General features: G+C 45.8%; 1 protein-coding gene across 1 annotated transcript in view; it reads right to left on the bottom strand.

The window, feature by feature from the left end:
* CUL9 (cullin 9) overlaps positions 1–26,762 on the bottom strand; it is a 576,404-nt gene that overhangs the window by 49,940 nt on the left and 499,702 nt on the right. The window contains exons 38-39 of the mRNA XM_069236395.1: positions 16,589–16,699; positions 12,201–12,318 (exon numbers count right to left, since the gene is read on the bottom strand). Of these exons, the coding sequence (XP_069092496.1) occupies positions 12,201–12,318; positions 16,589–16,699 (229 nt within the window). The remainder of the gene's footprint in view (positions 1–12,200; positions 12,319–16,588; positions 16,700–26,762) is intronic.

The following is a 26,762-nucleotide window of genomic DNA, read 5'->3' on the forward strand; positions in this document are numbered from 1 at the left end:
GGGGTGCTAAAGTCCCGGGCCATTTGTACACTATCAGACATACTTTACTTTAAAGAAAGGAGCACTGGCACGGAGGTCTGTTCAGCAGGTCTCGGTGCATTGTCAGAGCTGAAAATCCGCATCTAGCTGTTCTGAAAGGGAGCAAAAAGTGGGGAAGCATCTACAAAGAAGCCCAGTTTCCTACATCAGTGCACTATCGTAGTCGAAAAACTAGCAGCATCAGTCCAAAAACTTGGGGGTGACAATACAAAGAAAGACATATTACTTGCCCCTGCAGGAGCGCTCATTCTGGTGGATACTATAACTGTAGATTTCTCCTCTCTCTCCCAACTGCCTGTTTTATGGAATGGTCTCTAGAAATGGTCCCAATTTAGGACTCTGCACACTGGTCTTTCCAAACTGTTCAAGGGCTTTGCATATGAGGTCGCAGAGCAGCTTCTGAAAGAAAGTTACGCCAGCATGCATGGGTGGCACTTACATGTGGCTCCACTCACCACTTCTGCAGTGCAGTGTAGTCAGCGAGGAGCACACGGTGCCACCTACCAACGTGCGCATTGCTTTTTGAGTTTACGGATCCAGAAGATAGTCACCAGGTGAAGAATCTGCATCCATGGAGACTTATCCATAAGAAAACAGTCATTTTAAGGAGGGTAGAATGTTATATCAACGAAGAGTACACTAGAGCAGTGTTTTTCAACCTTTTTTGGGCAAAGGCACACTTGTTTCATGAAAAAAAATCACGAGGCACACCACCATTAGAAAATGTTACAAAATTTAACTCTGTGCTTATATTGACTATATATAAAGTAATTCTCTTGAATAGGAATCAAATAAACGCAAAGAAAGTATTTTATAATTACTTTATTATGAAATAGTAAGTAAACAGAAATATGAAAAATTATAAAATACTTTATTCAGTGCGCAACCTGGGCCTGTTTGGCTGAACGGGTAATGGTGAGGGGTCTCTAATTTAGTGCATCGTGCTCCCAAGTGGACAGGAAAACAAGACTGTCCTCGGTTGCTGTTATTGTGCCCCTACCCTTTCTCCTCTCCCAGCTCCCCTATTTCCTTCCCCAGTGCCCTATTCCCTCTAGGTTCCCGCGTCCCCAGGAGGGACCTTACCTTTGCAAGCCACGACCCTCCTGGGTCGTGGCTGGCTCCTCGGCTGTTCTGCTCCGGCTCTTCTCCGTGGTAGACCTCCTTCTCCTTGTCTCTCGTTACTGCCGCTCTCTCGTCCTCCTCGTCCCGCTCCTCGACTCCAGTTCTTCCTGACTTGACCTCCTTCACTCCTTCGTCTCGTCCTGACCTCGTCGCGCTCTCCCTCTCCGCGTCTTTCGGCTCCGGCCCCTTTTCACCGTTGCTGCCCCGGAAGTCCTCAAGCGTTTCCCTGGAAACAGGGAAACGCGTCATCGACGCCCGGAGCGTTCCCATGGAGACATGGGAACGCGGAACTGACTCATCGGGCTTTCCTGGCGAGAAGCTGGTTGGCGCTGGCGTGGACGTGGTCGTAACGACCCGTTCACAATGTCCTACTGTGATAGGTCCAGGCTGGAGTCTGGACCAATCACAGCCCGGACATCAGAAAAGTGGAGGGTGTCCCCCTGAGGAGCGCCAATCGGCGCCCCTGCTGGCCGAGGGTGGGGTCAAAAACCCCACCCCCCCCATACCCAGGACACAGTCCGGCGCCCACCTAGTGGGCGAAAATGTGACATTTTTTTTTTTTTTAAATCTTTCGAATTTTTCAATTTTTCCCACGGCACACCAGGCAACATCTCGCGGCACACTAGTGTGCCGCGGAACAGTGGTTGAAAAACACTGCACTAGAGTTTTGTGGGATTCCACAGTCAGAGGGACAATGTATTAAAACTATTTTCCCTTTATCAATAATTAAGAAATGGTTTATGTTTAAGGATTATTAATTACAGCCTTGAAAAAGCCTCAGGCCTGCGTGCCGAGAAAGGGGAGAAACAGTTGTTTGCTGTTGAATCTCAAGATCAAGTGCCAAAAAGTGAAATACAAAGCAAGCTCAACAATGAATTAATACTTGTCGTTATGTTCAACAAAAGACTATATCTGATTTATCCTTCGTTAGGGTAATATTCTACCAAACCTGAAATTAGTGTGCTATTAGCATCATTTGGTGGCTGCATCCCACACATGTATGATCTTTTAAAGTGCGTGACTATCAGGGTCTCCTACACACACACACGAGCAGCTACTAATGCACGAGGAACGCGGAACGGCTCTCTTAACGGTGTCATACACTGAACGAGTATGCATTAGGACAATGTACGCTTACCCTGGAGACTATAGTACCAGTCTGCTGTATACGTCCTTTTTTCAAGAAGCATCAATCATTTTTTCTGTACCTATACACACTATTTGTGCACAGATTACTGCATGAGTTCGAGTGGCATTGCAACTTTTTTATCCACAGAAGTTGCAGGTACTATACCTGAGAGTTTAAGATTTTTGATGCACTCTTGATGGATTCCTCTGCAGAAAAAGATGCCTCTTTGTGTGTAATTAACACCTCTCGGCTCGGTTTCTGCTTCAGAGTATTTTGTAATTGTGCTGACCATGCATCAGGTGGTGGCGGTAACAGCACCGCAGATGCGGTACACCTGGGTAAATCTTTTAAGACCATGTTTGCGCACAGCTTAAAATGCTTCTTTGGGCTAGGATTAAGCACATAAGATTCCCCTGATTCAGGTGTACAGAAACCATCTTTGTGCACAATTGAAAGAAGTGTAGTTCGGAAGAAAGGACCACGTAAACTAAGCTGCTCGCTACCGAAAAGCTGATGAAAGATGTAGCAATTCTGAGCCTTCATATTGATTAAGAAGTTGGTGTATCTGCTAACAAAGCGGGCTGTGCTGGCATGCATGTGTGATAAAATACAGACAAAAACAACTGTTCTACTAGGAAGAAAACATTGTCACGTCCAAAGTGAATAGTGCCAGATGAGATTCTTTTGGGGTAAATCAAAATCCTGCCTGAGAAGAACAGAAAGTGCTAGAGTGCTGAATTAATCTCAGTCACTCGTAATGACCCCACCGGTATACTAGCCCATCATTTGTTCAGTCACGGTGCCACAACAATAGGCAACTCACTAAAGGCCAAACTACCATGCCTCGTCCACTCTGTATAGGAAAAGCAGCAACACAAACAAGTTTTGACCTTGCTGGTTCGTATCTGAGTGGTATAGCTTGAAACCAATTGGCACAGTGATATATGGACTCAAGCCTCACTTAGGGCAAGCCTCTGACACAGACTCCCTTTCAACATCCAAAGAGCTAGAATGGCTGCTGTGCTGAAGATGGCAACGGCTGGAAAACATCTCAAGGTTGTTGCCATTCACCAGCAGACACCAAACGGAGGAAACTAAAGGCTAATACTGAAGTTGAAGGACAGAATTAGAATATTTTCCGTTTAGCAAAGAGTTGCAATGATTAGTCAAGAAAACCAGCCAACAGGTGAATCAGGTAAGACAAGAAAAGAAATGGGGTTTCTGCATGACAACAGCAGAAATTGGGAGCAAAGAAAAGCAAATACTGTGGTCAGAACAGACCAGCTGGAGCAAACCACAAGCAACGAAATGCGACAAAAGAAGAAATGCATGTTAAAAAAAAGACAGAGGCAGCAAAAAAGTGTTCTGCTCACTATGGGCTGAAGATGGGCTACAAAAACAGCAATTTTATAAAGCACACGACTACCCAAAACCGGGCTTCCCAGCGCTTCAGAGGGACATGTGAGCAGCCAGCTACTCTCCTTAGGGGAAGAGATATGTTCTTAACTGCTTCCTGAAATACAGCCAATTATTTTAGCTTCTCAACTTGAGCGGAACCGACTTCCAGAACTTGGGAGTTGGTCAAACTCACCTCACCCTTCTCTATTGAAAGATAGGGAAGGGTGTGAATGAAGCTGGCCTGGTGTGTGGGGAGCACCTATGGTGTTATCACCTTATACCAGGTCCAGGGATCCCCTATTAGTGAAGTTTAGCCAGTGTCTAGAAGCCAGGCTCTCTAGAGGTAGCTGTGGATGATCAGCCAAGGCTTATCTAGGAGACATGCAAAGCTTATGCAATACCACTTATTGTCACACCACAGCACTTGCACACATGAAAGAAAATACTCCGTATTTGTGTTACTGTAATAAAGTACTTTTATTTTTATAACACTAACATAGTGTATAGGCAATACTCCACTAGAAGGTGAGTAAACACACTATTAAGTGCACATCAGAAGTCAGTGATGATCATAGAAAGAAATAGCAAATAGTAAAACAATAGAAAATAATGCCCCCCCCAGCGGCCCAGAAAGAAAGCTAAGTACCTGTTTTTTCCCCAAAACCCACATGTAAACTTTGGAAAAGGACTGTGCACGACCCAGACAAGACTGGAAAAAACCAAAAGGTGCATCCTGACAGAAGAGGACCTGCAAAAGAAGGGGACCAAGTCCGGTTCCAGTTTGAGTGTCCGGTTGGGGGAGGAGCCACTACTCACCCTTCTGGAAATACAGGACCAGGTTGACGGTGAAGACAAGGAGTCAGCTGTGTAGCACTATAGCAGGAGAACAGTTCGAGAAGTGATGCAGATGATGTCCCGCGACAGAAGAAGAGTTGCAGTCAGTCAGTGGTGTTGGAAAACCACCAACAAACCTTGGCAAAGGCAAATGTCGCAGATGAAGAGTTGCAGAGCTGCCGGGGACCAGCAAGGTCCAGGGGGACTCAACCCATGGAGGGGAGTCCCAGGTGACCCTCAGCAGTGAGGAGAGTTGGAAGACTAGAATGCAGCCCCCACAGGCAGCAGGCACAGGAGTCGCAGTGAGGCCCAGTTGGCACACCTGGAGACGAGTCCCACGTCTCTGGGGTAGCAGACAGGAGACTGTTCTTTGCAGGTAAGTGCTGAATGCTGGGGCTACACGGAGCCTGGAGGAGGAACAAACAAGCCTTGGTAGCTTCAAGAGTCACGGTGCACAGGGGCACTGTCCCGCAAGGAAAGGCAAGGGCTCAACGTCTCACAAGTTGGACACTTGGTAGAGAGGACCGAGGGGACCACTCCAGACCACCACCTGTGTTGCAGGATCCACGTAGTTCTGCAGGAGAGAGGATCCACACAGCCAGACGTCATTCAAGTAGGTGCCTGCATCATGATGACGGGTAATGATTCAAGCATGTGAATCTATGAAAGTTCCAATACTGGAGTAAACAATGTTGCAAAGCGGAGTCGTCACTGGAGTTGCAGATTGTCGGTTCCTGGAGGGTCCAGTTCCAGTCCCGGTGGCCAGAAGATGAAGTAAATGATGCAGAGGAGTACTGCTAGAATCTTGCATGTCGAATCTGAAGACCAACCCTGGAGGGAGATCCTAAATAACCCAGGAACGGGGATTGGTCACTTATTAGGGTGACCACCTATCCGGAGGGGGCAGTGACGCCACCTGCCTGACCCTGACACTCAGATGCTCTCAGGAGCCTCTGCCTACCTTGGATTCAAGATGGCAGAATCAAGTGGCCACCTGGAGGAGCTCTGGGCACCATCCCTGGGGTGGTGATGGACTGGGGAGTGGTCACTCCCCTTTCCAGTGTCCAGTTTCATACCAGAGCAGGGGCCAGGTGTCCGTGGACTGATGCAAACTGGTTTATGCAAGGAGGGCACCAAATGTGCCTTTCAAAACATACCAGTGGCTTTGGGAGGCTACCAGTCCCAAGCCATGTAATGAAAATGTCACTTACCCAGTGTACATCTGTTCGTGGCATTAGTCGCTGCAGATTCACATGTTTGGCACAGTCCGCTGCCTGGTGTTGGGCTCGGAGTATTACAAGTTGTTTTTCTTCGAAGAAGTCTTTTTGGTCACGGGACCGAAGGACTCCTCCCTCCTCGGCTCCATTGCGCATGGGCGTCGACTCCATCTTAGATTGTTTTCCCCGCAGAGGGTGAGGATGGAGTTGTTTGGTATAAATAGTGCCCATGCAATGGAGTGAATATGTATGTACGTTAAGAGTTTCTAATAATTATTTACAAATGTTCAGATGTTTAAGATTTATGATCTACTTCTAAACGGCTACAGGCTTCCCGGGGAGGTGGGAGGGTACATGTGAATCTGCAGCGACTAATGCCACGAACAGATGTACACTGGGTAAGTGACATTTTCAGTTCGATGGCATATGTTGCTGCAGATACACATGTTTGGCATAGACTATAAAGCAGTTACCTCCCCTAAAAGCGGTGGTTTAGACTGTAGGAGTTGAAGTAGTTTGGAATAATGTTCTTAGTACAGCTTGGCCCACTGTAGCTTGTTGTGCATTTAGTACGTCTACACAGTAGTGTTTAGTAAACGTATGAGGCGTAGACCAGGTTGCAGCCTTACATATTTCGCTCATAGGAATGTTTCCTAGAAAGGCCATTGTAGCACCTTTCTTTCTGGTTGAGTGTGCCTTTGGTGTAATAGGCAATTCTCTTTTGGCTTTAAGATAGCATGTTTGAATGCATCTGACTATCCATCTAGCAATGCCTTGTTTAGAGATTGGATTTCCTATGTGTGGTTTTTGAAAAGCTATGAACAGTTGTTTTGTTTTCCTGATTAGCTTTGTTCTGTCAATGTAATACATTAGTGCTCTTTTGATGTCTAATGTATGTAGTGCCCTTTCAGCCACAGAATTTGGTTGTGGGAAGAACACTGGCAATTCTACTGTTTGATTTAAATGGAATGGTGAGATTACTTTTGGCAGAAATTTTGGATTTGTTCTTAGAACTATTTTATTGTTGTGTATTTGAATAAATGGTTCTTGTATGGTAAATGCCTGTATTTCACTTACTCTTCTGAGGGATGTGATTGCAATGAGAAATGCGACCTTCCAGGTTAGATATTGCATTTCACAGGAATGCATGGGTTCGAAAGGTGGACCCATGAGTCTTGTTAAGACGATGTTAAGATTCCATGAAGGAACTGGTGGTGTTCTTGGTGGTATAATTCTTTTTAGCCCTTCCATGAATGCTTTAATAACTGGTATTCTAAATAGAGACGATGAATGAGTAGTTTGTAGGTAAGCAGATATTGCTGCGAGGTGTATTTTTATAGATGAAAAAGCGAGATTTGCTTTTTGCAAATGTAGTAAGTATCCTACTATGTCTTTAGTAGAGGCATGTAATGGTTGTATTTGATTGGCATGGCAGTAGTAAACAAATCTTTTCCACTTAGATGCATAGCAGTGTCTAGTGGAAGGTTTTCTAGCTTGTTTTATGACCTCCATGCATTCTTGTGTGAGGTCTAAGTGTCCGAATTCTAGGATTTCAGGAGCCAAATTGCCAGATTCAATGATGCTGGGTTTGGATGCCTGATCTGTTGTTTGTGTTGTGTTAACAGATCTGGCCTGTTGGGTAGTTTGACATGCGGTACTAGTGAAAGGTCTAGTAGAGTTGTATACCAAGGTTGTCTTGCCCATGTGGGTGCTATCAGTATGAGTTTGAGTTGGTTTTGACTCAACTTGTTTACTAGATATGGAAGGAGAGGGAGAGGGGGAAAAGCGTACGCAAATATCCCTGACCAACTCATCCATAGAGCATTGCCTTGTGATTCGCGGTGTGGGTACCTGGATGCGAAGTTTTGGCATTTTGAGTTTTCTTTTGTTGCGAACAAATCTATCTGGGGTGTTCCCCAAATTTGAAAGTACTTGTTCAGAACTTGGGGGTGAATTTCCCATTCGTGGACTTGTTGGTCGTCTCGCGAAAGGTTGTCTGCTAGTTGGTTTTGTATTCCTGGAATAAATTGTGCTATTAGGCGAATGTTGTTGTGAATCGCCCACTGCCAAATTTTTTGTGTTAGGAGGCACAATTGTGTTGAGTGTGTTCCTCCTTGTTTGTTTAAATAATACATTGTTGTCATGTTGTCTGTTTTGACAAGAATGTATTTGTGTGTTATTATGGGTTGGAAGGCTTTTAACGCTAGAAATACTGCTAACAGTTCTAGGTAATTGATATGAAATTTTGTTTCGTGTATATCCCATTGTCCTTGAATGCTGTGGTGATTGAGGTGTGCTCCCCACCCTGTCATGGAAGCATCTGTTGTTATAACGTATTGAGGCACTGGGTCCTGAAATGTCCGCCCTTTGTTTAAATTTTTGCTGTTCCACCATAGAAGCGAGAGGTATGTTTGGCGGTCTACCAACATCAGATTTTGAAGTTGACCCTGTGCCTGTGACCATTGTGATGCTAGACACTGTTGTAAGGGTCGCATGTGTAGTCTTGCGTTTGGGACAATGGCTATGCATGATGACATCATGCCTAGAAGTTTTAGCACAAATTTTGCTTGTATCTTTTGGTTTGGAAACATAGCACTTATTACCTTGTGGAATGCCTGCACTCTTTGTGGACTTGGAGTGGCAATTCCTTTTGATGTGTTGATGGTTGCTCCTAGATATTGTTGTGTTTGACACGGTTCTAGGTGTGATTTTGTATAGTTGATGGAAAACCCCAGTTTGTGAAGGGTTTGTATGACAAATGTGGTGTCGTTTGCGCATTTTTTTACTGTGTTGGTCTTGATTAGCCAATCGTCTAGGTAAGGGAACACATGTATCTGTTGTCTCCTGATGTGTGCTGCTACTACTGCTAGACATTTTGTGAACACTCTTGGTGCAGTTGTTATTCCGAATGGCAACACCTTGAATTGGTAATGTATTCCTTTGAATACGAACCGTAGGTACTTTCTGTGAGAAGGGTGTATTGGTATATGAAAGTACGCATCCTTTAGGTCTAATGTGGTCATGTAATCTTGTTGTTTGAGCAGTGGAATGATGTCTTGTAGTGTGACCATGTGAAAATGGTCCGATATGATGTAGGTATTTAGTGTCCTGAGATCTAATATTGGTCTTAATGTTTTGTCTTTTTTTGGAATTAGAAAGTACAGGGAGTAAACTCCTGTGTTTTTTTGTTGTACTGGTACTAACTCTATTGCATCCTTTTGCAGTAGTGCTTGAACTTCTAGTCCTAAAAGTTCTAAATGTTGTGGTGACATTTTGCGTGTTTTGGGGGGGATGTTTGGTGGGAAGTTGTGGAATTCTATGCAATAGCCATGTTGGATTATTGCTAATACCCAATTGTCTGTTGTAATCTGTTGCCAAGATTGGTAGAATTGGCTTAGTCTTCCCCCCACTGGTGTTGAGTGAAGGGGTTGCGTGACTTGAAAGTCACTGTTTAGGTGGAGGTGTTTTTGGAGTCTGGAATCTTCCCCTACTCCTTGGGAATTGACCCCCCCGATATCCCTTGAAACCTCCCCTTTGGAAGGAACCCTGATATGGTGTGGTTCTTGTTTGTTGGCTGGTGGTGTCTGTGGGTTGGCCACGAAACCCCCCTCTAAATGGAGTTTTTCTGAAAGAGCCTCTGCTCTGCGGGGAGTAGAGTGCGCCCATGGCCTTGGCCGTGTCTGTGTCCTTTTTAAGTTTTTCAATGGCTGTATCCACTTCAGAGCCAAAAAGTTGTTTCTCGTTGAAGGGCATATTAAGGACAGCCTGCTGGATTTCAGGTTTGAAGCCTGAAGTGCGTAGCCAAGCGTGTCTCCTTATGGTGACAGCAGTGTTGACTGTTCTTGCTGCAGTATCGGCTGCGTCTAGTGAAGAGCGGATTTGATTGTTTGAGATCGTTTGTCCCTCTTCAACTATTTGCTGCGCCCTTTTTTGGTATTCCTGGGGAAGATGGTCTACGAGAAGTTGCATCTCGTCCCAGTGTGCGCGGTCATATCTGGCCAGCAGCGCTTGTGAATTTGCGATGCGCCACTGGTTGGCTGCCTGTGATGCTACTCTTTTTCCTGCCGCATCAAATTTGCGGCTTTCTTTGTCCGGAGGTGGGGCGTCGCCAGATGTATGTGAATTTGCTCTCTTGCGAGCTGCCCCTACTACCACGGAGTCAGGTGGTAACTGCGAAGTAATAAACACTGGGTCTGTGGGTGGTGGTTTGTATTTTTTATCCACCCTAGGGGTGATGGCTCTTGATTTTACGGGCTCTTCAAAAATTTGTTTTGCGTGCCGTAACATCCCTGGTAGCATTGGGAGACATTGATATTGGCTGTGTGTAGCCGAGAGGGTGTTAAATAAAAAATCATCCTCTATAGGATCGGAATGCAGTTGGACATTGTGGAATTCTGCTGCCCTAGCCACCAGTTGCGAGTATGAGGTACTGTCCTCTGGCGGTGACGGCTTTGTGGGGTATGACTCGGGATCATTGTCCGGCACTGGGGTGTCATACAGGTCCCAAGCGTCTTGATCCTGATCGTCATGACTTATGGTAGTTTGCGCCGGTGAGTGCATTTGTGGCGGTGTTTGTGCCGGCGATGCCTGTGGTGGAGAGGGCGGAGGCGTGACTTTTTTAACCACTTTGGCTTGTGGTTGTGCGTCATCCTTTGGAAGTCCGATCCTTCTTTTCCTCATGATTGGGGGAAGGGTTGATATCTTCCCTGTGTCTTGCTGGATGTACAGTCTCTTTTGTGTGTAGTCCGATTCTACACTTTGGAGCTCTTGTCCAAATCTGTGCATTTGGCCACTTATTCCTTGTTCCTCTGAGTAGGATGAAGGTGTGGTATTTTTCGGCGCCGAGAGAGAATCTTTTTTCGGTTTCGGCACCGACAGAATTTTTGTTCCTTTCGGCATGGATTCTCGGTGCCGATGTTTTTCGGTGCCGGTATCTTGTTTTTGTCTCTCGGAGCCGCTTTCTCGGCTCCGAGGTTGCTCCATGGCGGTCCCTCGACCGGAGTCGGGTGTCTTCGCTATGGGCGTGCCCTTTTTTGGCGCCTTCGACGGGTCGCCTGTTTTATGGGTCGAGCCATGGCCTGTTGGCAGTGGCGTCCCCTGGGCTTTCGGTTTGTCGATGGATTTACTTTTCGACGTCTTCCTCACAGTTTGTTGCTGTTGTTCGACGTCGGAGTCTCCGGATTCTGATTCCGGAACCGAGAATGTTTCCTCTTCGTCGTCGATGTATAAGGATACTTACTGTGACATTTTGGGCAGAAACGAAACGGGGTCCGTTCCATCGGCTTCGATGTCGCACGCGGTCGGGCCGACCAGGCCCCGATGGGGGATCGAAACTACCCCAAAGTCTTCCGATGATCGGTGTCGATGTACCTAACTATCCCGATACCGAACGGAACAATACCGACGCTTTCTTCCGAGATTCTGACTAACTTTCCGAACCGAAACACGGAGCGAAAAGGAATACGTCCGAACCCGACAGCGGAAAAAAACAATCTAAGATGGAGTCGACGCCCATGCGCAATGGAGCCGAGGAGGGAGGAGTCCTTCGGTCCCGTGACCAAAAAGACTTCTTCGAAGAAAAACAACTTGTAATACTCCGAGCCCAACACCAGGCAGCGGACTGTGCCAAACATGTGTATCTGCAGCAACATATGCCATCGAACCACCTATTTCCAAAAAGAGTGTGTGTTTACTCCCTCTCCCAAAGGAAATCCTTTGTTCTGCCATCCTGTGCTTGAGCTGTTCAAGCAGCAGGAGGGCAGAAATCTGTCTGTGAGGTGGCAGCAGAGCGGGATGCCCAGAAAACCCTGTAAGACTGGTAGGAGCAATGCTAGGGAGGTCCTCTAAGGAGCCTCCAGAGTGCATAGGAGAGAGCACAGTCACTGGCAACCTGGTTAGAAGGATCCCAGTTAACACAGTCAAAACACACAGCAGGCAAAAAGTGGGGGTAACCATGCCAAAAATAGGGTACTTTCCTACAGGATGGATAGTTTTATAAGTAAGGGAACATTAGGGATGTGATATACACTAAACACAGATAGGAGATGGCAGTGGGTTACAGTCACATACGCTATACATTAGTTGATACAGGGTTAAAGGGTTTACAGAAAGTCTATGATGGGAACAAGGTGAACTTCAGGTCAGAATCACAGATCGGAGCTGAAAGGACAGCTCTTTTCTGCAGGTCCGCCTGCTGAGAGTTTAGGAGAGGTTTCTACTATCACATCATTAGGGATGGGCTTGAGGTTAGTCCTGTCTTTTTTCTTGCAGGGTGTCCATAAACTCAGATCTGGTTTCATAAGTAGGAAGGTGGAGACTCTGGTTTGTTAAGATGACCTTTTGTGTGTCTACATCCTGAAGCAATGCTTCACCAGGGATGTGGCCATGAGTGCTTCAAACTCACTGGGGCTGGAGTGAGGGGTTAATGACATGGTCACAGTGCGTAATTTCACATTACTTACCCAAGAGAATCTGCAGGGCATTGGTATGAAGCTCCAGGTTGTCTGTCTGTTGCTCCATGATGTCCATCTTCTCAGTGTCCTGGTTATAGTAGCTGTAAACACAGGAGTAAGAGAGGACCTGCAGACAGAGATGACGACCTCAGTAAGCAGTGGCAAACACGAGATTCACACAACTACCTCAGGACGTAGAGACACACATGAGGGTCAAGCTACAACTTCAGTATCCAGAGACAAACATGAACTCCAAATACAGCCAGAGACACACGCAAGGCTCAAACGCCTACCTCTGCACACAGAGAAAAACAACAGGCTCTACCAACACACACAAACACATACACCTTGTTTTCATTTTTTATTTTTTGACTTGGCATTATCTTTGGAGTCCTTTGACAAAGCTTCACAAAGTTTTCCATTTTTTTTTTTTTAAGTGTTCCCAGTGCGTGGGAAGTTTCAGGGAGATCCGGCAAGTGTGAATTGAAGAGGAAAAAAAAGGGGTGGGGTTTTTTTTTTTTTTTTTAAAAAAAAAAAAAAAAAAAAAAAAGGAGGGAAAAAAGGGGGTACATTTCCCATTTTAATTCCCATAGAGATTTTAGACAAGACTACAGCTGAACTGCTGGACGGAATTACACCAAATTTGGCAGGAAAGTAGCTCTTGGTCCAGAAAGAGAGAGTTTTGTTATTTGGTGTAAATCTGTTCAGTAATTTAGGAGAAATTAAAGGAACTCCAAATTTGTATACAGGCCTTAAAAAAATCATAAAGAGTTACTAGACCTGCAGGTCGAGTAGCTTGAATAATCTACTCAACCCAACTGTAATGTAATTGACCTGGAAACGGGTCTCAAATTGTGTGATCCTAGGCAAATATTCTACTTTACAGAGTCACCTTTTTCTTCATTCTCACATGAGTGCACCTTCAAATATATGAGCATCTCTCTTGTAAAGAACAAAACAAAAAAAAAAAACTCTTTTGTTTGATTAAATACACTAATGTTTGCTCCATGTATAATAAATTTAGCCCACATTAAGATACAGATGATCCATGCATGACTTGCCTCTTAGTTTACTAATAGCTTTGCCATCAGGAAAGGAGTGTTTCTCAGTTTATGTTTAAACACTCACTTTTATTAAGTATATTACTAAAGCATGATGTGGTAGCAGACTACCATTTACAGACAGTAAATTTCAAAGAAATGTCCCAAAAACTTCCCCTAACTGGCAGCTTTACTAATAAAACTATATAGTGTATTAAAAATAATCTGTGAAAATGTTAAGACAACATATTTATCATTTGTTCATCACCAAGTATTCTGACTTTTTTTTCCCCCATTCTATTAAATTATTTTTTTTCATCACAGAGAACTACAAAAAAAATGGTCTTTCACAGCTACTGAAATGTATTTTGAAACGCTTGTAAAGTTGGCTTAGTTTTATAAATGTTCTGTATTAGAAAAAACCTGATACCAACAGACTCATTTCACACAGGTCAGACAGGTCATCTTACAAAATCCTGGAACTCTGCAGTCACAAGGAAAATTATTTGCATTGTAAGAAGACAAACTGACTTTTAACCTCTATCTGTGAGCACAGAGCAAATGTGACAAGAAGATTTAAAGGCATCTTAATTCCTAATTTAGTTTCTGATTGAACAGAACACCTGTTCTTTGTCCACTCGCCAGAACGGGCAAGTAGGTTCTAAAAATAGCTTCACCTGATAAAATATGACTCCCCATAGCAAGTGGTCAAGAACATTTTCGAGCCCTGCTGTATATCTAGGGCTGCAGATCCAGGGAGATCTTGTGCAGAGGTCTGAATGGCTGCCAGCACTTCTACTAGGAAGGGCAGGCAGCCATCTGAGGACTCTGACATAGCCAGGATTATACACGGTGAGTAGAATTCTTCTAAAGAGAATCCCTGCGCAATTTATAGCGTTCCCTGACCTAGGAGCAAAGCCTGTACAGCATTATCAGAATGAACTGTCCCGTGCTCTGCCGGTCAATTTTAATTAAATAAAGACAGACATGGCTTACAGCACATTTGCGTAACTCTGCTGTACTGAAGCACAGTCTCACCACAGGCAAATTCACAATAAACTTTTTTGTAAATACCACAGTGTCCGACCCTGCAGGCAGTGCATGCCCTCATCAGCCCAGATTGGTTCGGGCGGCGCTTTGCCACTTATTGTTTCTCAGGCAAGGTGCCTGCGCCCATTTTGACCACACAGAGTCCATCTGGCCAGAGACGCACGGACACCATTGGCAGGCAGGCTAGGGCTGCTTTATTTTTGCTTGCCACACTTCACTCTAGCTACTGCACCAGTGGTCCCGGGAGGCACCTTTTAATACCCCACGGGCCCAGGATTGTTGTCAGAGATCGGACAGAGGTCCCATCCAACAGACAGTCTCACTCAACTTCAAGAGTGTGTGGCAAGAGGAGAGCGTGTGCCGGACAGTGACTGCTCTATTACAGTGAGGTTTTTGTTTGATCAAATAGACTAAATGTTTGCTCCACGTATAAAAATAATTCAGCCCACATGTAGGGAGACCCATGACTTGCCTCTTAGTCTACTAACAGTATTGCTATCAGGGCAGGAGTGTTTCTCAGTTTGTTTAGACAAACAACTCACTTTTAATAAATATATTACTAAAGCATGATGAGGTTGCACACTGCCATTTACAAAACGTAAATTTCCATGAAATGTACAAAAGCCTTCCCACTAACTTGAAGCTTTACTGATGTAAGTACATGGTGTTAACAATCTGTGAAAATTCCATATTTATTTTTTGCACATCACCAAGTAAAGTGCTCTGATTTGTTTTCATCCTATTGAAATATTTTTTTTCCATCACAAAGTAGTACAAAAATGGGCTTTCAAAACTACTGAAATATATTTTTAAAGGCTTGTTAGGAAAAACCTGACACCTTACAGCTTTTCATTTCACACTCTTTGTACAGCAGGTCAGAGAGTTCACCTTACAAAATCCTGGAACTCTGCGGTTAGAAGGAAAATTAACTGTAAGACAAACTGACTTTTGCCCTCTATCTCGGACCACAGAGTGACAAATGTGACAAAATTACAAGATTTAATGAAGTCTTTATTGCTCCTATAATTTCTGACTGAACAGAACACCTGTTCTTTGTCAACTCGCCGTAAGGGCGAGTAGGTCCTAAAAATAGATTGGCTTGATAAAATATGGCTCGCCATAGTGAGTGGGCGAGTAGATATTTCAAGGCCTGCAATGGGTCTTTGAAGAAAATCAAGTTGCAAACGTCCGGGCCAAACACTAGATGGCAGGAGTATGCAGAATATGTGCATCTACAGCCACACGACACAAGCACACAGACAAAAACCTGGTATCCAGAAACACACAAAAGGCAGAAATACCTTATCTCAGTAACTAGAGAAACACAGTGGCCACATACATATAACAGTAGCTATAGACAAACATATAGCTCACAAACATACCTCTGTACACAAAGATAAACATGAGTCCCAAATGCACTTCCATCTCAGCACCGAAGGAAAAGATATGCAGACATACCTCATCTCAGCAACCAGGCAAGCACATGTCAATACAGTCTAGCACCTAGAAACAAACATGAGACCCACACAACTACCTAAGTACCCCTTGACAATGGAAGGCTCAGGACCCAGAGGTTAAAAGGAGCCCTCTACCTGCGCACCTAGAGGCAAATCACACATGATCTCAATAACCAGAATAACACCTGGCCTATAAACCCACCCTAATGCTCAGAGACAAATGTTATAACCACACAAAAACACGTCACAAACAAGGCCTCACACACCTATGTGAGTAGACAGGAGCAACCACAAGCTCCACACACCTATCTCAGTAACTGGATACAAGCACAAGTCCGACACATATAGTTTAGTACCAGAAAATAAGAGTTTTCTACAACTAGATCAATACCCAGACACAAACACAAGTCCAACACACCAAGCTTAGCTGCGAGAGACAAACATGCAGGTCCAAACACCTATCTCAGCACTTGAAGGCAAACATGAGACCCACCTACCTACCCAGTACTCGAGGACAAACATGAGGTCCACCTACCTCAATACTCAAAGGCAAACACGAGGCCCACACACCAGACTCAGCTCCTAGAGAGAAACACTAAGACCTACCAACTCCCTCATCTCAGTACCCTGAGGCAAACACAAGGCCGACACACATCTCAATACCCTGAGGCAAACAACATATATAACCATGTTATCTCGGTCCACAGTCCTACTGCAGAAGTGACATTGTGCTGCAGAGTCTCTACATTCACAGCCTCAATGTTGTCTGGCCTTCCTTCCTTTCCTGGACCACTTGGGCTCTAGCTGGTATTGGCAGGTTCAGTGCTTGACCAACCCTGGGTAGCCTTACCTTGCGTGCCTGCTCTAGAACTTTGCAAGCATCCACGACGAATGTCAGAGTCCTCATCTGGGGGACCTCGCTGATTGCAGACACGCGGTGCCTGAGATTCATGGCGAACTCCTGCAAGATTGAAAATCCAATATGAATCAAACACATAAAACAAACTGCCCATCTGTGTTTCATCCATAAGTGGTGCACAACCTCCTCCTCACACGTGCCAAGAAGAGAGTTTTACCCACTGTGCTCCACTACCTGTTCTCACATACTGGGTAAAACTGCTGCAGGCATGTGCAATAAGACAAGACACTTGGCTCTTTGGGGGCTTCTGTGACAGGCAGCACATAACAGAAGTATAAATACATGTTTGCAATTGCATCTTTCCCAAGGTAAATAGTATACTTCAATTAGAAATGCTTTTGTTCTAGGAACAGGTAGGCCTGTCTTGACATGTTGCCTTGAAGCAACATGGCAAAGAAACTGCTTCCAAAGCATGGCATATGTTGAAATACTAGAATATAGACAGCAGGCTTGGCGGCATAACAAGAAAAATTAGCAGATAATGGAAACTAGTGGAATTCTAGACTACCATTAAAATAAGACCGAAGAAAGCGTTTAATACTGCAACACCTCACTACCATTCAAATTTCTGTAAGAACTAAAGCTTTGATCAGCAAAATGCTTTTTGGTCACAAACTACATTTACTTTCAATTAGGTTTGCAAGTACCACTAAATATAATTTTGACATGGTCATTAAACCAGACTGATCAATAATTCTCTACCCTATTAGCATCAATACATAAAGAATACATTACTTAGCCTTGGTAATGATATTTCGGATGAGTACTCAATCTTCCTGCAGATTTCTCACCTTATGAATCTCCCACAGACGCTAAAATGATCTGAAAGAATTAATTTAGCATTCACAGCTGATAGGTGAGGCCACGGCTCCAACCCAACTCTACTATCCCCCCGGATGTGACATCATAGAACCTTATATGGCGCCACTCAGATGTCAGTTTGTGTCCTTTTTTCCAACGCCCTTCGAAGCAGAGAGAAGACTAGCTAGGGTAACAAATGCAGTGCAGAAAAATTACTTTGAAACTTTTAGAAACATACAACACTTCTCAGAACTGGGATGCAAGGAAGGGGGGGAGGGGTTTGATAGGTGGGTCAGGGAGTGGCGGGCTCAGTGAGGAATACACAGAAAGCCAAAGTAGCTCCCAGTAATAATTTTTTTTGAAGGCGAGTAACGTCTTCTGAAAGATACCTCTAACTGCAGACTCCTCACCTCCAGAATCAATATCAAAGCAATACACCTCAGCTAGAGAGTGAGGATAAACCATCAAGAGCTGTGCGATAAAAAATGTAGACAACCATCCTTGCAAAACCAGAGTGGAAGTAGTATCTGACCTTTGTAATAGTCTAATGCGCATCCCAGCTAGGCCCACATCTGGAGAGCAGAAAAGAATCAACCTTGCCGTAGCGAACTGGACCTGGCATCCTTCAAAAAGAAGCCCCCACATCCTCTTGACACTATCAATTAACACTGCACCTTTAAAAAAAAAAAAAATAATGATGCAACCAGGGTCAGGCCACCCGACCTTTTTAGAGACTACAATATCCAAGAAGGACCAGTCAACTAAAACACATCCGAAATCAAGACTATGGCAGAAAAAAATGTGCGGAAACTGGTGGTGCAGCTTCAACTCTGTCTCCTTCCAAAGTATGCAGCGAAACAGCTCGAGAGAAGCAAGAACATACGGCTACACAAGACCACAAATATTATGGGTACAAGGTAGGGTGACACACTGACCAAACTCTCAGCCTTGAAATTGCAGACAAAATCAAACCGCCATAAGGCAACTGCATGTGGCTCAAGCCATGAAGACCATCAGAGACTAGGACCATATTAGGCCTCACTGAGGCTCTTAACAGCAAAGATACAGGGTCCCGCAACCCTAGTCTGTCAAGCAAAAGCACTGTAACCTTGGATCATCTGGAGTCTGTGGTAAGGATGATGAGCAACCTGCCAGTGGCAGCCTACGCAAAGCTGGCCTAACCCAGGATTAGCAGTCTCTCATTAAAAGGCCACAGAGGCTCCAATGTGCAGGAACCGGAATGGAGGATTTTGGTGACGATGTTTGCATTAATCTCTGCAACTGGCAAAAGTAAGTACAGGAACTTGGGCAGCCTTGCCTAAGAGTCTTACAGTGAAAGGAAAATGTAACTTACCCTATAACCAACTGTTTGTAGTGTTTAGGGCTATAGACTCAAATCTTCTGCTTACCCCTGCATCTAGTGATGGGCTTAGATGTTAGGAACTTGTTTTTATTTTGCTATGCATAGTCCTGCAACAACTCACCAGTGATACCTTTAAGGATCCAGTTATGGCTAGAGTGGTAATATACCAGATCAGAAAAAGAGTACAAGCCTTCCTCATAAGGTCCAGCTTATATTTTAAGCAATATTATCCCGGATTTCCTGGTAGTGCACACTGCCCAAAAGAGGGCTGTGCACAAGCCACAGGGGATACTTCTCCCCCACAAAGAGTCACAGAGAATTGATGCTACAGGAAAAAGAAAGGCATTTGGTGCCCTCTCCCAGTATGATTGGTGGCCATAGAGGAGCTCACCAAGCATCTTCATAGGGGACAAGAGCTTAATGTAGCAGGTGCTCTTAATGTAGCAGGTACGGCGACGTGAGACCAACAGCAGAGTTATGTTCCGCAGGCATGTCTGGCTTAGGCTGTGGGGTTTAGGTCTGAGGATAACAGCATCTCCTAAATCTACCTTTTGATGGCGGGCATCTTTTGGCCCTCTGGTCAGTCAGATGCTAGAGAAAATCAAAAAGGATACAAACTTAGAAAAGACTGCGGGTGCTCTACTGTCCCCCATTCCAAAGCCTCATTTTCCCAAGAAGCCCACCAGGGAGGAAACTGGCAAGGAAGCTTGGGGCAGAGACCCGCACACCAGCAGTATCAAACACATTTTCAGGGTAGGCCCTTTCAAAGTGGGGCTTACAAAGAAAGTAGGTAAGGAAATGCTAGAGGTAGTGATATTTAGTGGTAAGTGCACACCTAACTGAAAGTAAATGTAGCTTGTGACCAAAAAGCATCTTGCCAGTCATGGCTTCATTTCTTACAAACTTGTGAATGGTAGTGAGATATTTGAGTATTAGCCAAACTCTTCAGTCTTATTTTAGTGGTTTTCTAGAATTCCACTAATTTCCATTGTCTCTCATTTTTCTTGTTATGCGCCCTGTAAAAGACTCCTCTGCTACAAAGCAGTGACTCCCCTTCCTTTCCCCCGATCACGCTGCACCTGTGTGTGTGTGGGGGGGGGGGGGGGGGGGGGGACGGTGGGAGAAGGATAAGGCACTCTGGGAAAGCATTACATCTGATCAGCGGGTCCTCTACATTGTGCCTTGAATTCCACACACCCCCTCCCGGCTTCCCACTCCGCTGTCATGTACGGAGTTCAGACCACCATCTCCTGTCGTTTCAAGGGCTGCCATATTACTGATTCCCGTACACTAACACGGAGTGGTATGCATCCTTGTACTTTCTTATCGCAAAAAGGATGTCTCACTCCGGCCGATCCTTGACCTCCTAGCATCCAGCAGGTTCATCTCATCCAAATACTTTCACATGGTCAATTTACAAGAGGTAAAGCCCCTACTGGTTACGCTAGATGTCAGTGTAGGATCTGAGGGACTCATACTTTCACATTTCAGTAAACCCAGGCACCGCCAGTACCTTTGATTTTTTTTATCTATGTATTTGCCAATGCAAGGTTTTGCCTTTTGGGGTTACTACAGCCCTAAAGTATGTATCTACAAAGTGTCTGCCAGCCATAGCACGTATCTGCTCAATAAAGCCATTCAGGTGTTTCCATCCTTAGATGACTGCTGGATAAGGAGGAGCAGCAGAGAAGAATGCCTAGCACACACTCAGCTAGCAATGCCTCTACTGCATCTCCAGCCCTAGAATTATTCCTTTGTGTGGCGACCGAGGCGCATACCCCAAACAACAGAGGGTGACGGCGTTCCAGCATCTGCTGCCTCTTTTTCAGACACACGGTCATCACTGTGCACGTGTAATGACTGTTGGGAATGATGACTTCTTGTATAGCAATTGTTTCGCAGGCCAGGTTACATATGCGTCCATTCCAAAAGTCTCTCACAGCAGTGGGCACAAGCAGATAGGCATGGGGAGGATCTAATGTTGGTAACCACCAGGGCCCAGCAGTTTTTCCGTTGGTTGAACAGGACAATTTGTTGTTCCACAGCCCTTTCTAGGCCATCTTCCACAGGTGACCGTCACTACTGACGCATCTCTCGTAGAATGAGGGGCCCAACCTCCACCGGATGGCAATTCAAGACAATTAGGCTCAGAAGCACTAAGATTGTTACATCAGTTACCTGGAACGGGTAGCCATCAGGATGGCCCTCAGAGCTTTTCTCCCGCTCCCAGTACTAATAAAGCAGGCAGTATGAAGGCCATGTCCTACAGCCAGATGGGGTGGAAGCACTCCCTCCAGCTCGCTCATTTGATGCAGGAGATTTGGCATTGGACAACTCGCCATAACATTAACCTGTTGCTGGAGCATCTAACTTGGACGGAGAACTATTTTGTGGACCTGCTCAGCGGGATGCATCAATAGGTCCACAAGACAGACCTCCACAAGCAGGACTCCCACAAGTACTTCCAATGCTGGGAGACTCTGTCAATAGACTTGTTTACCACGCCTGAGAACATAAAATGCCAAAACTTCACTGCTGTATACCAGCACCCCATATCTATGGATGACGCACAATAGATAAACTGATCAGGATTATTTGCCTGTGCTTTTCCATCTCTTCCCAATATCCCATAAGTGGTGAGGAAGTGTCTAATGCTAATCAGAGTCGCAACAACCTGGGCAAAACCACCCTTGTAACTAATGCTCCTTGAAACGTCAATCAGTCCTCGCTAGAAGCACCCAGTCTGGCAGGATCTTCACAAACTCTCTCACAAACTCTCTCACACAATTTAGCACCTAATTTCCTTGAGTTTGGCAACCGTAATTGCCCTTAATAATGCATGGATATTGTTCAAGAGGCCAGGAAACCCACTACTCCATGATCGTTCTGCAGCTCAGTGGGAAGGTTTCTGCAAAACAGACCACATTCATCAGTTTTCAGGGGCCCGGTAAGTAAAGCTTTCATGCAAGGTCTAAGGAGATTGATTCCTGAAAAAGACGACTCATGCACCCCTAATGGAACCTCAATGTGGTACTCGGACAGCTCCTCATCTCGAGCCTCTGCACTCCTGTACCTTAAAATTATTTTCATGGAGGATAGCCTTCCTCTCAGCGATCCTCTCACTCCGATGTATCAGTGAGCTCTTACAGTACAGGATGCATTCATTCAGATACATAAAGAAGGGGGTAGTTCTTTGTGCTAACCTTAAATTCCAGCTGAAGGTCATCTCATATTTACACATCAATCTGCTTTTTTTTCCCTCGCAGCCAGTAGCAGAAAGGGTACTTCACTCACCGGATAATAAGAGCGCTCATTTATTATTACATGTACAGAACTAAAGCTTTTAGAAAGTGCTTTCTGGAGTCTTTGCCAAACCACAAAGGGATGTGCTATTTCCAAAGCTGACGCTGCTTGGTGGATAGTTAAAGCCAAGTACAATCTACTTGTGCCAACAACAGCACATTTTGTCCATAAAAAGGGAGCCATACTAGCCTTTTTTAGGGAATATCCCTCTCCTAGGCATCTGTAAGGCTGCTCTTTAGTCAACTCCACATGCTTTCACAAAGCACTATTGTGTACATTTGTTAGCAATCCAACAAGCTCTAGTTGGCCAAGCGGCAAAGAACACATTTTCAAACATTTGCGCTGTCTGCTCCCAGCCACTGCTTTTGATCGTGATTGCTTTACAGTCTATGCAGCATATGGCTATCTAAAGCCATTCATGCTACAAACAGAAAATAATACGTGGTAAATATCTGTTCATAGCGTGTAGTGCAGTTTTTTCGCAGGGGCCTGCTGTACTCCCCAGAAGCTGGTGATCACACAAGTTGCTGTAGATTCACATGCTTTGGCTCTCTTCCCCGGAAGCTAGTGATCACTCAAGTTGCTGTAGATCCACATGCTTCAGCTCTCCTACCCGGAAGCTAGTGATAATCACACAAGTTGCTATAGGATCACATGCTTCTGCTCTTCTCCCCGAAAGCTGGTGATTACACAAGTTGCTGTAGATTCACATGCTTCCGCACTCCTCCCCAGAAGCTAGTGATCACGCAAGTTGCTGTAGAATCACATGTGTCCACCTGCAAGGGGGTGGGGTTCAAACAAATAATTTTTAAAAAGGAAAAGAAAAACTTATCTTCCTCGCCACGCCGCTCCTCGGTCATCACAGCAGGCTAAGGCTCCCAGCAGCGTTAGGATTGACCTGAGTGCCCTGTTTGGGCGTTCTGAGGCAGAGTGGGAGCCTCTGCCTCCTGTCTCCAACCCAGCAACAAGAGAGCCCAGTGCGCCTGTGTTTGGCCGGCCCGAGACGGCCGACCAAACATGCATGCGCACTCCCCCTCCATTCCTGACACGCCACATGGCCCTGCCCCTTTTACAATAAAACGATAATAAACATAATTTATTATCGTTTTATTGTAAAAGGTTTGCATCTGCTGCTGCTGGCAGGGGTGACGCTCCTCTGCCATAGCGGAGGAGCTGCCGCTGCCCACTTGCCTTCCCGGAAACTAGTGATCACATAAGTTGACACAAGAGGAGACTGATTCTTCCCAAATAGAGACACCTTTTTTGGTAACAAGGATGAGTCCTGAAGCTGCAATCCTGGCCAGTATTTTGCCAGTGTACAGGTGAGTGAAACGTTTTTCCTGCTTCTAATCTAGGACGTCAGCCAGCCTTTCAAAGATGGACTCCAAGTTGGTCGACCTTGGCATCGAGGGGGGGGGGGGGGCCTTGAGGTGTTGGCTCTTCGGCATCGACTTTCACTCAGAGGGTGGCTTGTTGATGGTGTGAGTCTGAGGCATTGGTGGCTTTAGTGCTGGGTGACGTGGCTTTTCAGTGCCTGAGCAGCGAGCTGATGATGGAGCAGGATGAGGGGCGGTGCCCTTGGTTTTTCCAGACGTCGAGGTAACCTATGGAGGTGTGGCCTCTTACGGTTTGGCTTTGGGTTTGAGACCAGATTCCCTTAGGAGTGGTGCTCTGCCAATGGTTGTTTCAGCGCTCAAGACTGAATTTGAGGTGCAGCTGATGCTGTGCGTCGTGTAACTCTGGCCTTCAGTCTTAAAACTGGTCCCTGGAGTTGTGCTGGCTTGAGGAATTTGATCTCTTCCGTGATGTTGGAGATCACAGAGAAGTGGACCTCTGGCTCTTCCTGGGACTGGACCAGGGGGATGTGGGAAGGGCCCCTTTCCCCTTGGTACAAGGCACCTCCTCTGCACTGAAAATTTTGTGCATCACCAGTAACTCTCTGCGCTGCATCCTGTAATACATCTACTTTCTCTTCCAACCTTGTCTGGGTCCTCTTGCAGTGGTAGGCGAGACAGATGTCGCAGGGAGAGGCAAAGATTGCACTGATGGACTCCAGACTTGAAAGAAGATCTCTTCAGGTACTCAACAGTCATTGAGAGCAAGAAGGTGCGAACAGAGGATGACCTGGAGATGTGAGCAGGATCCAAGTTCTAAGGCTACGCTTGGTGGGGTCCAACAAAGAACCACAGTATACATCTTTATGAAAGCCTGACCTTTGCATCGGGAACATTCTCCTAAAAGCACTGCAAAAAAAAAAAAAAAAAAAAAAAAAAATATATATATATATATATATATATATATATATATATATATATATATATATTGTAGGAAGTTGGCTCTGTATGTGCTATTTCAAAGTAAGGAATAGCATGCACAGAGTCCAAGGGTTCCCCTTAGAGGTAAAATAGTGGTAAAAATAGATAATACTAATGCTCTATTTTGTGGTAGTGTGGTCGAGCAGTAGGCTTATCCAAGGAGTAGTGTTAAGCATTTGTTGTACATACACATAGACAATAAATGAGGTACACACACTCAGAGACAAATCCAGCCAATAGGTTTTGTATAGAAAAATATCTTTTCTTAGTTTATTTTAAGAACCACAGGTTCAAATTTAACATGTAATATCTTGTTTGAAAGGTATTGCAGGTAAGTACATTAGGAACTTTGAATCATTTCAATTGCATGTATACTTTTCAAGTTATTCACAAATAGCTATTTCAAAAGTGGACACAGTGCAATGTTCACAGTTCCTGGGGGAGGTAAGTTTTTGTTAGTTTTACCAGGTAAGTACGACACTTACAGGGTTCAGTTCTTGGTCCAAGGTAGCCCACCGTTGGGGGTTCAGAGCAACCCCAAAGTTACCACACCAGCAGCTCAGGGCCGGTCAGGTGCAGAGTTCAAAGTGGTGCCCAAAACGCATAGGCTTCAATGGAGAGAAGGGGGTGCCCCGGTTCCAGTCTGCCAGCAGGTAAGTACCCGCGTCTTCGGAGGGCAGACCAGGGGGGTTTTGTAGGGCACCGGGGGGGACACAAGCCCACACAGAAATTTCACCCTCAGCGGCGCGGGGGCGGCCGGGTGCAGTGTTAGAACAAGCGTCGGGTTCGCAATGGAAGTCAATGAGAGATCAAGGGATCTCTTCAGCGCTGCAGGCAGGCAAGGGGGGGCTTCCTCGGGGAAACCTCCACTTGGGCAAGGGAGAGGGACTCCTGGGGGTCACTTCTGCAGTGAAAGTCCGGTCCTTCAGGTCCTGGGGGCTGCGGGTGCAGGGTCTTTTCCAGGCGTCGGGACTTAGGTTTCAGAGAGTCGCGGTCAGGGGAAGCCTCGGGATTCCCTCTGCAGGCGGCGCTGTGGGGACTCAGGGGGGGGACAGGTTTTGGTACTCACAGTCGTAGAGTAGTCCGGGGGTCCTCCCTGAGGTGTTGGTTCTCCACCAGCCGAGTCGGGGTCGCCGGGTGCAGTGTTGCAAATCTCACGCTTCTTGCGGGGAGATTGCAGGGTTCTTTAAAGCTGCTTCTTTGGATAAAGTTGCAGTCTTTTTGGAGCAGGTCTGCTGTCCTCGGGAGTTTCTTGTCGTCGTCGAAGCAGGGCAGTCCTCAGAGGATTCAGAGGTCGCTGGTCCCTTTGGAAGGCGTCGCTGGAGCAGAGTTCTTTGGAAGGCAGGAGACAGGCCGGTGAGTTTCTGGAGCCAAGGCAGTTGTTGTCCTCTGGTCTTCCTCTGCAGGGGTTTTCAGCTAGGCAGTCCTTCTTGTTGTTGGAGGAATCTAGTTTCTAGGTTCAGGGAGAGCCCTTAAATACTAAATTTAAGGGCGTGTTTAGGTCTGGGGGGTTAGTAGCCAATGGCTACTAGCCCTGAGGGTGAGTACACCCTCTTTGTGCCTCCTCCCAAGGGGAGGGGGTCACATCCCTAATCCTATTGGGGGAATCCTCCATCTGCAAGATGGAGGATTTCTAAAAGTTAGAGTCACCTCAGCTCAGGACACCTTAGGGGCTGTCCTGACTGGCCAGTGACTTCTCCTTGTTATTCTCATTATTTTCTCCGGCCTTGCCGCCAAAAGTGGGGGCCGGGGCCGGAGGGGGCAGGCAACTCCACTAGCTGGAGTGTCCTGCGGTGCTGTGACAAAGGGGTGAGCCTTTGAGGGTCACCGCCAGGTGTTACAGCTCCTGCCTGGGGGAGGTGTTAGCATCTCCACCCAGTGCAGGCTTTGTTACTGGCCTCAGAGTGACAAAGGCACTCTCCTCATGGGGCCAGCAACATGTCTCTAGTGTGGCAGGCTGCTGGAACCAGTCAGCCTACACAGATGGTCGGTTAAGTTTCAGGGGGCACCTCTAAGGTGCCCTCTGTGGTGTATTTTACAATAAAATGTACACTGGCATCAGTGTGCATTTATTGTGCTGAGAAGTTTGATACCAAACTTTCCAGTTTTCAGTGTAGCCATTATGGTGCTGTGGAGTTCGTGTAAAACAGACTCCCAGACCATATACTCTTATGGCTACCCTGCACTTACAATGTCTAAGGTTTTGCTTAGACACTGTAGGGGCACAGTGCTCATGCACTGGTACCCTCACCTATGGTATAGTGCACCCTGCCTTAGGGCTGTAAGGCCTGCTAGAGGGGTGTCTTACCTATACTGCATAGGC

The sequence above is a fragment of the Pleurodeles waltl genome, chromosome 5, assembly GCF_031143425.1.
Source record: "Pleurodeles waltl isolate 20211129_DDA chromosome 5, aPleWal1.hap1.20221129, whole genome shotgun sequence".
NCBI classification, from domain to species: domain Eukaryota; kingdom Metazoa; phylum Chordata; class Amphibia; order Caudata; family Salamandridae; genus Pleurodeles; species Pleurodeles waltl.